The sequence below is a fragment of the Embiotoca jacksoni genome, unplaced genomic scaffold, assembly GCF_022577435.1.
Source record: "Embiotoca jacksoni isolate LCO1_2020_lvr unplaced genomic scaffold, fEmbJac1.0.p SCAF_7, whole genome shotgun sequence".
In the NCBI taxonomy this organism is placed as follows: domain Eukaryota; kingdom Metazoa; phylum Chordata; class Actinopteri; family Embiotocidae; genus Embiotoca; species Embiotoca jacksoni.
In genome coordinates, this window is record NW_027185425.1 from 10,130,864 (window position 1) to 10,145,072 (window position 14,209).

Consider the following 14,209-nt stretch of genomic DNA (forward strand, 5'->3'; position numbering starts at 1 on the left):
TAGCAGCTAAGAGGCTCCTGGCCTACACCTTACAAACACAAGGTGTTAAAGTACAGCCTCAAACTTATCTTCTAATTTTTTTTTAAATTGATAGTTGTTTAAAATGTCATTTGACTGCATTTAAGGATTTTTTTTAAATTATTTTTATTACCGATTAATTATTTTATATTTTGGCAGTCTTCACATTTATGAAATGTTATTTTTATCTGATTATTTTACGATTAATTCACAACACCAGGACCTAAAGCAACTCAATCATATTTGTTTATATTCACATTTCTGTCAGTATCATTGTGTGTTTTGCCCCCCCCCCCCCCCAGTCGAGCTACCAGAGCTTTGGGCTTTAAAGTCTTAAATCGTCTCTCCCGTCAGCGGTGTCCTAATGCAGCACTGCATGGCACGGGCCCTTCCCCCCATCAGTGACATCACGCGTGACGCATCACACCGGAGGCGTGTCCACGCAGAAATCCCCAGCCGGGCACTGATGTAGCCGCAGCTCGAAGCGGAGGAGAGGCAGGGCGGGAGGACGAGTCGGAGCCACACTGCAGAGGGAGTGCAACTATGGGGAACGCGCAGGAGAAACCCCCGGGCGGCGGCGGAGGAGGAGCAGCAGCAAGACCGGATCAGGCCACGGCAAGAAACGGGACGAGGAGTCGGGGTGGAGGCGGCGGGGGAAAGCCCCAGACTCACAAAGGTTCCGCGGAAGGGGTGGCCAATGGCACTCCGAAAGAAAGCAGCCGTGGTAAAAACGACAGCCCTGCGGTGGATACAAGTTACCTGGATGCTCCTGCCGGGGCCCTGCCTCCTCACCTGGCCCGGTTCAAGAATGAGGGGAACCACCTCTTCAAACATGGCCAGTTTGGAGACGCCTTGGAGAAGTACACCCAGGCCATCGATGGATGTGCTGAAGCAGGTGGGGGAGATGTGAAGAGTGTGTTTGTTGTCTCTTTTTCATCCGAAGAGAAATCTGTTGATTACAATTTTAGGTTACAAAACACGTTTTCCACTTAAGATATTATGAAAGCTTATATTCATGTAAATTACAATAAGCTGTAAGGCTGCAACTAACGGTTATTTTCTTTATTAATTTATTAATAGTTTGGTCCATGTGACTCTTACGATTTCCCTTGAACCCAAACTCAAAATTCAATTAGCTTAAAATGCCTATAGATGCTCAGTTTACAATCACTAAAGACTAAAAAAAAACAAAAAAAAACAGTAAATATTTACATTTTAGAAACTGGTTTCTGTAAATTTCTGACATTTTTGGCCTGAAAAATAACAATTATTTCATTATCAAACAAGTTTCATTTTTAAATTCCTCCCGATGAAGTCATTGGCAACAACAGATGGGTGGCACAGGGACTCACAGACAACCTCTTGCAGCATCTGTGTGTTAGCCTCTGTAAGGGTATCAGATGCAGGTTGACTCAGTGTCGTTTGGCTTCATAATCCTGAGTATCTCATGTCAGTTATGAATACATTATGCCACAGCTTGACATGCTGCACGTTGTCCTCACTTTACTGCATTAATCCTGTATTCTAATTCAAGTACAGGCCTAGTCTAATATGCTGGAAACTGTAGCTGACACATGGTGATTTGTGAATGCAGAGGAGTGTTGGCACAAGACAGCATCACCAGAAGTCATGTGTTAGGGTATGGGGGTGGGGGGTGGGGGGGGGGGCATTTAAACTGAATGTCATGCTGCACCTTTAAGAGCAGGCAGCCAAAATTTACTCTCGTAGTTGGCAGGGGTGATCGCTTTATTCTGCAGCAGCACTGTCGACAGGTTTTTAAAATGACCAGAGTACACATTTAATATCACAGCAGGCCTCACAGAAAGATGCAGCCCTGACAACAACGCATGACGATGTCTTGATGCCCTATTGATTTGAGCTCTGAAGCAGTGTATCAGGATGATGCTCTGCTAACGGCTATAAAACTGCAGGAGGAAAGCAGACTCTGACTCTACCAAAGGGACTGTCAACACATCCATTTATCTGTCTGCCAAGCACCCCTTCAGCGTTTCTTGAACGCACTTGAAATTGAGCTGCTTCAGTTGTCTTGATTTCTCTTCAGTCAGGGCCGCTTCAGGCCTCAAAGTTTAAAAAAAACAAACCATCGTATTGTTTCCAGAGCTGTTGTTGATATGTAGTGCCTGTTCTTGCACCTCATAGAGGACTTGAGTGTTCTTTGAGACTGTGAATCTTTCAGATGAATGGTTGTGGTTGTCCCCCCTGCAGGCGTTGATAGTCCAGAAGACCTGTGTATTCTCTACTCCAACAGAGCTGCTTGCTACCTGAAGGACGGGAACAGCACAGACTGCATACAAGACTGCATTAAGTACGTGACCACTGTCAGCTCTGGGCCTCATTGTTTTCACTGTATCTGTCAGGTTTAAAGAAGGATTCCACAGATTGATTACCACCTTCTTATAACAGACTTACTGACAATGGGCTTTTTAAAAACAGGCTCAAAATTTATCCAGTAGAATATGATGTAGCCTTTTTTTCTTTTCTTTTTTTTTTTATCCCTCTTTCCTGTCGAAACCTGGCACTTATAAATACCCACAATGCAACTTGACAGCCAGTATTTTAGTTTGGGGATTTTAAGTGTGTTACACTAGTAGTAGCCTTGAGCTGCCAGCATCAAGCAGAGAGGAGAAGCGGTAAGCATGATTCCTGGTATATTTTCTGTACCTAGAAAAAGTTAAATCGGTTCCAGGTTTCATCACTTTTTTAGAGACAGACATGACAATTTCATGCAGCATTTTCAATCAGTTTTGAAGTGTTTTCAATTCATCTCTACATTATTTATTTTTTTATTCAATTTTAGTTTTGCTGTTAGTGGCTCTCTCCAAGTATTTAAATTCACTTTATGACCATTAGCAACATATAATTTCACAGGCTATGTAATAACGGTTCAGGTAATATGTAGGCCATGTTGTTTATTTGAACTTATCATTCACACTGTGCTTTTCCATACTCTGATTGTTATTGTGTCTGAAGAAAAGGGATGTTTGCTTTGTCATTAGTTGGTGCTGCTCTCTGTGAATGTTACAGACTGGATCTCAGCACACAGCCAACAGCTCAGCGTTTCCACCAAATGTTTTATATAAATACAGAATGTCTGTGGTGCTGCAGGTTTGGATGCAAAAACACATGACCCATTGTTTTCCTCTGGTTCAGCAGGTTGCAGCAATCTTTTAGTCAAATATTCATTCACGCGTTTATGAATGGGAAGCTACAGATCAACTCGGCTCCACCCGTGTGCAGGTGTAGACGGTTTGATCCTCTGTCTGTGCGTCTCTCTGATCCTCTTAGGGCTTTGGAGCTGCAGCCCTTCTCCTTGAAGCCTCTATTACGTAGAGCTATGGCCTATGAGTCACTGGAGCGCTACAGAATGGCCTACGTGGATTACAAGACAATCCTGCAGATCGACACCGGGGTGCAGGCCGCTCATGACGGCGTCCACAGGTCAGCTGAACACAAAGGCCAAACACAGGAAGCTGTAGAGTTATACAGAGGTTTCAGTGGCTGTTGTGTCGTTCACTTTTCTTCTGAATCTGTTTCATTCTAGCACCCCATGTTTTTCTATTTTTAAATATAACTCGCAACTTTTTCATGGTAGACTTAAGAAACTATAAACCCATTCATTTAATCATTTGCCTTTGATACTGAAGACTGTTCATATTTTTATTCAGACAAACACTGAGGAAGCTGATTTCACTGAACAGCGCCTCCTGAAATCAGTTTTCTACAGTCAGGACTCGTTCCCTCAGCGGTGAATGGAGACAAGGAGTAGCTCAATCTACAATTAGTTTGACTTTATATGTCACGTTGCCAATCTGGATACAGAACAGACTCAAAAGAAGTTCCAGAGATAGTTTTCAAGTCCACTGTGAGAAAGAGCTGTTGACATCTGATTCAATCGCCTGTTAGTTTTGTTGTGCTGTTGGGGCTGTAGATTTTGGAGACTTCAGCAAACTCTCAGCAAAGCTTAGTCAAATTTTAGCCATTTAATGAGGTCTGACTAAGGTCGGAAGCTTACCTGTTGTTAGTCTGCACCCTTACTGTATATTATTCTGGTATAAGGGAAATAAATACTCGAGCTTATTTAAACTAATCACAATTGTCTTGGGAAGCGCTAACCCAGGCTACAGCGACATTGCCCGTGCAGATTAGTGTCGAGAGGCGAGTCCTGGCATTAAACCTGTCGTGGACGTAAACTGTGAATATAAGTAACCTTTTGCCATTAAAACTCTCAACTGCACCTTCCTCTAAGGTCTGCTGTCCTCTCGGCATCAAAGTGGAGCCCACAGCCTTGTAGAAGTGTGTTTTACTATCCTTGTCTTCTGCCAGGATCACCAAGATGCTGATTGAGGACGACGGGCCTGAGTGGAGAGAAAAGCTTCCAGGGATTCCCACCGTCCCGCTGTCTGTTCAACAGCGACACAGAGAGAAACCAATCAGCATCGAGCAGGCTCAGACCCGAGCCGCCAGGGCTGCGCAGGAAGAAGGTGAGTGACATCACTTCTTCTCATCTTTAGGTGGCTAAATGGCTCCTGTGAACGGCCCTTTTGACATATAAACGTGTGAACTGGGTGTAAAGCACTGTACTTTTGCCCCTAAAACCAAGATGATATTGAATTAGGGCACATACTAAAGAAATCAGGCAACATAATGTTTAATTTAATTTATTTTGCCTCATTGTGGCTGATAAAATTCATACAATGTTTTGAAAAGAATGCTCTGAATTTTGGAGTCAGAAGGCAGCAGCAGCATCAGAAGTCAGTTAGTGAGAATCAGTGTGTAAATGCTGCTGAGAGACTGTGTGTGTGTGTGTGTGTGTGTGTGTGTGTGTGTGTGTGTGTGTGTGTGTGTGTGTGTGTGTGTGTGCGTGTGTGTGTCTGCGTTTGCGAGGGCCATCAATAATGCAGAGGGAAGGCGATCCACACAGAGTATAGCGCTGCTGTAATGGAACAATCCAGGTCAGGTTTCCTCTGAGCTGTTAACGCTCACACAGACCAGAAAACTCCTCCACATGTACCATGAATTCAGATACATTTAAATACATGCGGTGAAGTATATACGGCCATAAAAACCCACACCTTCATTGACATTTAACTGGTTTATCTGTATTTATTGCATAAAACTTTCAAAGACAGGATCCATAAACAGATAAAGTTGACCAGAGTTATGCAGATACACACATACTGAACATACATAAACAGTTAATGAGTAAAGCACATAGACAGAAGGAGATCATCTCAGAATAGCTGCTGCTGTTGCTGGGGAAACAGATGGGAAGTGGTTCAACATGTCAGCGCTTATTTGCACATTTTGTTGCAACAAACTGTGCAACATTTTCGTGTAAAAGATATGATATGACAACCGACAGTCTGACAACAGACTCGAAGTCAGCACCTCAATAATTATACCAGAAGGACATTTTGTTTTGCTCCACTGAGCAATGATTCAGTGTTGGACCAGAAGTCAGCACACAGTCCACGTTGTGTTTAAACGAGACACAAAGGTGATTGAATTTCCGGTCCTGGAAAAACTCTCTCTTTCCTCCTGTACAGTTTTAATGAAGCCGGCTCACACCTTTTGACTGAAGGATGAAAAGTGCGATCAATAAACATGGATAACTGAGTCCTGGACTGTGTTAAACACAGATGAGTAACAGAACATCATGAGATCATTTGAAGATGGGAATTTACTTGTTTTATCATGTTCGTGGCTGTTCTTAACAAACAAATACCATTTCTATGTATTTGATATATTTCCTATTTTTAAACTTTAAACTTAGATTAACAACAAAAGTCACTGTCAACTGTAAACTTAAAGCAACCAGAGAGGCAATATACACTGTCTCCATTATAATTCTGATGGGACAAATGTTAGATTTTTTTATATATATATAAATTGGAAATAAATCCTAGTTTTAAGAATGAATATAAAAGTTCATGCTGCTGTACATTACAACGTAAACAACAAAACATGTAGTAGGCGTACATACACCTTTTGCGTCTAGCTGTGTTCTTGTTCTCTCAGCCTCTAAAAATATCCACATTTTAATATCATTCTATTTTATAGCTTTTTTGTCCATTAATATGCATATTATAATAAGAGATCAATGGTTTTGGTATTCAGCATCCATGTTCTGTAATAAAAATGACGTTTCCAACAGCAGCAGGTGCCAACATTTCTATTTTTATTGTATTATTTTTTTTGTATTCTAATTCTATATCATGTTTGATGAATACATTTATTAATGTAAAACCAGTATTCTTTTTATTTGCATCCATTAAACCTTCTTCTCTCACCTTGACACTTGGATTTTATCAGCCTCAGCAGAGGTGATTGATCTACAATACTGGTGTTTTGCTTATCAATTTAGTTTCCCAGCAACAGAGAAGCTGTGAAAAGTGTGACTGCAGAACTGTGCTGAGTGGTCTGAAGTGTTGAGAGATGTCTCGGGTAGAGAAGGAATAAACTTTTAACATACACTCAATTTCAAAAAGTTTTCTAACCCCTTCACTTTATTTTGACTTTAAATGGACAAAATCTGCTTTTCCCATCAGTCTATTCTAGATGATGAGAAATGATTGCAGGTTTATTAAAAGTCAAACACTGATTCAGACTTTTAATTTTGTAGAGTGTGCAAATACAGTACGGAGCTGAATATGAACATGAACATGGTATATTTTACTTTGAAGGCCTGCTGACTCAGCTTTTTTTTTTTTTTTTTACTAAATAATTGATTTAAAACTTTTCTATCAACAACTGTGTGATTTATCAGGATTATCTGTCTGTGTATCCATGAGTCTGTGGATATGTTTAAGTGCATCTGTGTGTGCGTGTGTGTATGTATGTGTGTGTGTGTGTGTGTCTATCTATATGTATGTTTCCCAGAAGTCATTAGATGTAGTGACTTTTTCAGCACAGCAGATAAGCTAGCTAAGGAGTAGTTGACTCATCTCCTCTGGTCCATTCAGACCGCTGCTGATGGGCTGATGGATTTATTGATGCTGTCTGCTGAACTGATGGCAGAGGCTTCTTGAAACACAAAAACATTCATTACAGTCTGCCCCGGACGTGTTTAACAAATCCACAACCTCGAGGGAAGAAAATGAACTCTTCTTTCAGCCAATCACTGATTGATTTAATTAAAGCAGTGAGGTTCATTATTAATCATTCTATATTTATTGTATCACCAGATAGAAGAAAAGAAGCCCGCTTCACTTTACTCAAACAAGAGGGCAACGGTCTGGTCAAGAAAGGCCTCTTCCAGGAGGCTCTGGAGAAATACAGTGAATGTCTCACAATAAAACCCGACGAATGTTCTCTTTACACAAACAGGTATGAACGACACAACACAAAGACACACGACTATTGTTTGATCTTTGCAATAGTGACACCTGAATTCAAGGAAACTCTGTAAGCTTCAGGGTCATAGTTACCACAGTTTTAAAGTTTTTTTTTATGACATTACGTGCTGAGGTCTTATTTATCAGTGTAGAAAAAGGGGTTTCCATCTCAAGGTTGCAGGGACGGGTGTGACACCCCTCCCACTGTCTTGAAGGCAGTCCTCTCTTACTTTGGAGGGCTGTTGGCTGACATGAGAGGTTTGTCATCTGATGGAGAGTCACCTGGGCTCTGTTTATCTCTTCATCACTTTAGCATCAGCACGTATGACACACATCCATTCATTGCTGATTGGGCAGATTTTTACACTCCATTCTCAGTTTGTGTTAGTTTATTTCTGATAAATTTAACTTGTTTCAAATGAATCTTGTGCATGGACTCCCTACTTGTTTGTAACCGTGGTAGCACGAAGCTGATCCTAAAACTTGGCAATGATCCCATTTAAGGACATTATAAGTTGAATAACAGCAGAGGGCACCACATGAGCAGCAGTCATTGCAGATATTATTATGCACTGCAAAAATGTTGTCATTAAAAAGTCATTGTTGTGAAAATAAATGATTTTTAGCTCCCCTCCTGCACACATCAATTTATTTCAGTTTTCTGAAGATGAATTTTAATGCACTGAATTAAAAAAAGACAATTTTCTTCAAACACATGGATTTTAATTAAAAGTAGCAGAAAATAGCCTCAACCTAATACTTTTATTTTCATTTTCAGTAACAGAGCACATTTGTAATTTGGTCCTCATAGTCACTACCAGCAGCAGACGACTGTCTGACCCCTTTCCTCTCCTCCAGATCCATTTGTCTCCTGAAGCTGAATCGCTTTGAAGAGGCCAAAAAGGACTGCGACTCTGCGTTGCAGCTGGAGCCGGCCAACAAGAAAGCTTTCTACAGACGAGCCCTGGCTTTTAAGGGTTTACAGGTGGCTGACACACACACACAACACACACACACACACACACACACACACACACACACACACACACACACACACACAGGTTCATTATTATTCTCATTTAAAAGGACTGGAAAGGGTTGTGCGCCTACTTACTCATATTGTTTTCTCCCACTCTTTATTTTTCGTGTGTTTGTGTGTATGACCACATTTTAGGACTACCTGTCAGCCAGCAGCGACCTCCAGGAAGTCCTCCAGCTGGACCCCAAAGTCCGGGAGGCGGAGCAGGAGCTCGAGGTGGTGACAGGCTTGCTGAGACAGAGCCTGATGGATAACACTGCTCGCACACCAGCGGTAAGAGTACAAGAAGTTGTTCACGTCACCTTCACTGCAAACTTACCACAGCAGTGTGGATTTACTATCGGCTGGTTTCAATGTTCGCAATTTTAAAATCTGTCCAGATAAACCACAAAGAATTTTGACATTTTATAATGTCCTCCAGGTGTGAAGGTTCTTTGTGGTGCACAGATGGAGACAGGTGAGGATACACACCGCACTGTAGCAGTTCTGGAAGAAAAGGAATTTTAAAGCCATCAGCTGCTGTAAGTACGACGGGTGAAAATGGAAATGACTGGCTTTAACTCCGGTGACGGGCACCTTGGAAGACCAGCTTTTCAGCTCTCCACCATCTGCAATGTGTGCGAACCACACCGAGTACACAACCTTACATAACAGCAAGCTTTATTTCAAAAGGCTAATGTTATGGTACTTGACCTGCTTGCACTACAACTCATTCAAATCGTGATGTAATGTACTGTCAATACAGTTCAATGTAACAGGCTGCAGAGCGCTGTTATTAGTCAGAGTAAAATGGGGAAAGAAAGAGTGTATAATGTGTGCCTTATTGAGATTTCTACCACAGTTTGGATGAAATACGCCAAGATAAAAAAATATTGTTGTTGTTGTTATTGTTTTAAAGATGTTATGTTGGTTTCAAAATTATTCAGTGAGCTTAAAACAAAAGGAAACATATTTGAACTCAAAATCACTGTGTGGAAGATTGTGTGTGGCACAGAAAAATTTAAAGGTGCAATATGTAATATTTTTTTTGTTTAAAACATTCAAAATGAACTAAAAATGGAACGTGAAATACAAGTATTGACATTATGTCAAAGATTTCTATTGAAGTTAGCATGCTTACCAGCTAATCCTGTCCCATCTTGTAATACCAAAACAAACTTCGGCAGGCAATAGTGAGTCACTGGTGAGTAAACAGCTGTAAATGCTAACATTAGCTATTTAGCAAGGTAGCTAATTGTATAATTAACAGGGCTAATAGGTTAAGCTGGCTATTAGATGTTATGCGGTCAGACTCTTACCAGCTATCTGCCATACCGGGTCAAGTTTACTGTATGTAGCAGACAAAATTCAAAAATCGACTGACCTTATTTGAAGGGTTTGAAATGGATCTTGAGTGTGGCCAAACAAAACACAAACTGTTTTCTTACTACAACGGTTTTCCAACCGAGATCATCAACTACAGCCAAACGTTAGTAGAGCCACTGCTGGGTCCATACGCTCAACGTCAGTCATCAATTATATCAAGATAAAAAGCCAACGACAGGGCACAAAAAGACAAGATTGGACTAAAATGATGAAACTCGGACAGACTGAGGTCAGACTGAGGACAGAATGAGGACAGACTGAGGACAGAATGAGGACAGACTGCCTAGACTCACTATCGCCTCCTAATGCGCAAAGTGGTGTTACAAGACTTGACTTAAATCGTACATATTGCACCTCCTAAAGAGGTTAAAATTTCATACACCATGGTAGATCCAAAGTTCACGCTATTTCAGTACATGACATTTGTCATTGTTTACAGGTAACATAATAACAGCTGCTACTAATTTAAAAAGACAAGCCAACAACACACTCCAGACCATCGTCACCATTAGTGTTGGCAACTGCTTCAGAACAGAAAAAAAAACTGCAGATTTCTGCAAGAGGTCCTTACCTGAATTACCAGTTAAAACTACCCCCAAAAAAAACCAACTCTCGAGCTCAGTGCTCAAGTCATTGTTAGTTATACGTTTTTCATTTCTCTGGTTTTAGATAAGCGTTGTGCTACTTAAGTTAGGGTGACAGGTTACTTAGACATGCACTGTAAGACTTGCTGTTGCTCTCAGGTTTAATCTTGAATGTAACCAAGATGACTGTGTGTCCTTTTGTGTGAATACGTGTACAGTATTTAAATTATAGCTAATGTCCACATCTCTGCGCCCTTTCAGCTGCAACAAGGAACCACATAAGGATGTCCACTATCGCCCTTATTGTTTGCCCTGTTCATTTAAGCCTTCACGTCCTCCTATTAAACAAAATCCTACCCGACAATAAGAAAAGTGATTCTGTATGTTGATGATATCCTAGTTTATGTCACCAAAATGATCGTAGTTGTGAGCCTAGTCCCTCAAAAAGTGACCGACAATGTACATTTAATAGCTAATGTCCACATCTGCACGCCCTCCCTGCTGCGACAAGGAACCACAGAAGGATGTCCACCATCACCCTTATTGTTTGCTCTGTTCCCAGAAGTCTTCACATCCTCCGATTAAACAAAACCCAAAACCAATTGGCATGAAGAAACTGTCATGTCACGAGAAAATTGTTCTGTACGCCGATGATATCCTTGTTTATGTCACCGAAAAGGTATGACCGACTGATGGTTAGGAGCGTAATGCTTAAAAGAAAGTGACTCGTAATGTTTGTTTAGTATCTCGAAAGTCATTTCTCACCCAACTACCTTTACACTTTAAGACCACGTTGAAAGAATGGAGGTCCCTCCCTTCCATAATTGGCTGAATGTTTAAAGTTGAGATGAATGCTGTTTTTGTGATGTTTTTTTCTCCGACCACGCTCAGGTTGGTTCTCCGCTCTCATTTTGGTTTGCACGTTCTGCTTTAAAGGCAAAATGATACTTTACAAGATAAGTTAGGCGTCTGTTCGGACTCGAGTTCAAATTTTTATAACCATGGTTCACATATACGCAGTTTTCCCCTCACTAAAGCTGTTTGGATGTCTTCAGACTGTCGGTAACTTATTTCACTATTTTAATTTTTCCACCCATCTGTAGAGAAATGAGATTGTTCACTCTCAGTGGATTGAGCTTTATGACCTAACGAGAATAACTTGACTTCCACAACACCTTCGGCTTTTTAAAATATCTCACGTCAACCCTAATCCAGAGAAAATGTAAGTCTTCGTCTAGCACGATGTGCCACACCTTTTACTTTACTTGTATTTTTAAGTATTAAAGTATTCAGTTTGTCCAATTTGATGAACCCCCCTCCCCCGGTACACAGTTTTCCCTCTCTTCTTCTTCATTTTTTTCTGTTGTCAAAATAAAAAGCATAAAAATCTCATCTCGATGAAAACAATGTAAAGCGTAATTGTTCCAGACAATGTTTGTACTGATTAGTGGAATGTAAAAGCATGTACTTTCTGTAAATAGACTGAATGCAAATGTAAATAAACTCCAACACGAATGCTTTAATGTGCCTCTCGTCCTGCAAGTTCATAGGACCTCGTTAAAACTTCAAATGGAAACACTCCCAAAAATGAATTATGGTTATTCATTTTATTTAAATGAAATAGTTGATGGTGTTTTGGTTCCCAGTTTGACATCTCCAGAGATCAGGGAGTGTAACATTTACTTGTATTAAACTTGTTAAGTCGAACAAAGCAACACCTAAACATACACGGCACCACGGAATACAGCATGATAATCAAAACAATCATTTGATGCCAAAATATAGAAACAACAAGCTTTATTGAGAATTTTATTGTTTAAGGATATGCATTTACATGCACATTCTGAAGCAAATAATTAGGAAATATATGTTTTCAAATAGCGTAAGTTTCTTTTGACCAAATTAGAAAACAGACCTGGCACTCGTCTTCAAATAATAATATAAACTCAAGAGGAATTAAACAGGCATTTTCAACAGAAGAATACATAAAAAGGGTGTAAATATCCTCCAGCTTGAGGATTTGTGAGGTGCACCAAAACTCTTTATTTTAGTTGACGGCCCGGCCCCTCGAGCTCTTCGCTCCCACACAGCTTGAGCTGAGCTCGGGCCGGTTGACGTCACAGCAGAGCAATCTGTGGTCAGCCTGAAAATTTCCTCCAGCTGCTGAGCACAAGATGAAGCCTTAGTGTCACTGCGCTCTGATGCTCATGGTGAAGACTGCTTTGGATAAAAAGGATTTCAGTGTGCGCAGATTTTTTTTTTTCTGCCAACAAGCACATAAAACTTTTAAGACTTTGGCTCCGTCGGGGGGAACATTTAAAAAAAAAAAAAAAAAAAAAAAAAAAACTAAAAATGACTTCAGCCCAAACAAATGTTTCGGTTTTAAGTATTGCCTCGACTTTCAACTTTATGGACCGAACCTCCTCGTGTTTTAAAGTAAATTTCCAGGACAAAAATCTTCAGTCAACTCCATTAACAGTTCTGTCAAATGTCAACCGCAGTGACCTGGGAGCAGTCTTTGGTAGACTAAACCAGCTAGTGACTGTTAGAATTAGCACTCAGGGAAACAGGAGTTGTTTTTTTTGTTACCAACCACCAGCCTTATAACCAGGCAAATATAATTAATTCTCTGATTATTTTTATGTTTATCATTTGAAGACGAAAAGAATTAATACAAATAAAATAAAAAGACACTCCCCCCTCCCCAAAAGGCACTGTAGGTTCAACAAATATAAAATGATCTGCATCGATCATTTGCAAGGATTTAAGAAACAACCTCAAAACATATTGTAGCTAAAATACAGCCAAAGCTCTGAATCAAAAATAATATTTTGATTTGGATATTACTGAGGGAGAATCAACAATTAAACATCATTACTGTACATTCAATATTGAATATCGAATAGGATGTATGCGGTCGGATACACAAGAGAGGCTTCTCATTGCACAACAAAATTAGTTCCGATATAAAGTCGACGTGTTTCGTGACTCAACACATCCGCTCTTATTGTGTAGTTACTCGAAAGCTTAACTTTCTTATTGCAAAATACATCGTTTGGTTGGCTTTCCAGGTTTTAGTGACTGATGAAACAAAGCCCTGTAAATGTATAAGAGATGCTACAGCTGGGCTTTTTGCATTTCTAATTGATGTTTAGAAAGAATAGCTTACAATTCCCTTACTCGAATCCACCTCTCATTGTTCCATGACACCGAAAACCTTTACAGGTGCAACCACAAACAAGAAATAGTTTTCTTACCAGCGTAGATAGGGTCTTGTGAAGAATTAATTACTGCAAGATGCCAAACAGGCAGGGCTACACTTTGAGTCTCCGTCTACACTATTCCCACCCGATTATACTAAAAAAAAAAAAAAAAAGACGTTTGGACCCAACACAGGGCTTTCAACAATAAAACAAACTTTCCCAAAATGGAAAATAAAAAAATAAGCAAACACGTAGCACAAAAAAACTGGAGTAACATTTTAAACAAAAGCGACCATAATAATTCTGTTTATATGTGATTACAGAAAATATACTCTGCTACTGTATGAGCTGGTCCCTCTTAAGATTATATGCTCGACAGACTCTTCAACAATCCGTTAGCTGTGTTCTTTCTCGCGGCCGTTTTAAGAAATCACAGAATGAGCTGGCGGCACAGTGGTGGACCACAGTGATGACGTATCTCTCTCTGATTCATGCACAACCAGAAGAAAAACGGATTTTTTCCAGATGTGATGAAGGACAATAGGTTTAGGTTTTTGTTTTTTTTAATAGCAGCTTAATTTACCACCGAAAAGAATATCAGACATTTGACTGTCCAGCTTTTGTAGATCAGCTTTTAGTAAGCAT

At 40.2% G+C, this 14,209-nt stretch overlaps 1 protein-coding gene across 2 annotated transcripts; it reads left to right on the plus strand.

The window, feature by feature from the left end:
* The first annotated feature begins 480 nt into the window (after positions 1–480).
* On the plus strand, positions 481–11,884 carry spag1a (sperm associated antigen 1a). Of its 2 annotated transcripts, XR_011179623.1 has the most exons (9): positions 481–913; positions 2,245–2,344; positions 3,325–3,477; positions 4,363–4,520; positions 7,224–7,365; positions 8,232–8,358; positions 8,548–8,685; positions 8,834–10,006; positions 10,040–11,884. XR_011179623.1 is itself a non-coding variant. In XM_069175829.1 (8 exons), the coding sequence occupies exons 1-8, from the start codon at positions 562–564 to the stop codon at positions 8,837–8,839; spliced, it is 1,176 nt and encodes a 391-aa protein (XP_069031930.1). In that variant the 5' UTR covers positions 481–561; the 3' UTR covers positions 8,840–11,884. The 2 variants fall into 2 exon arrangements, 1 of the variants encoding a protein (XP_069031930.1); XM_069175829.1 differs by having other exon boundaries at positions 8,834–11,884.
* Positions 11,885–14,209: the final 2,325 nt, after the last annotated feature.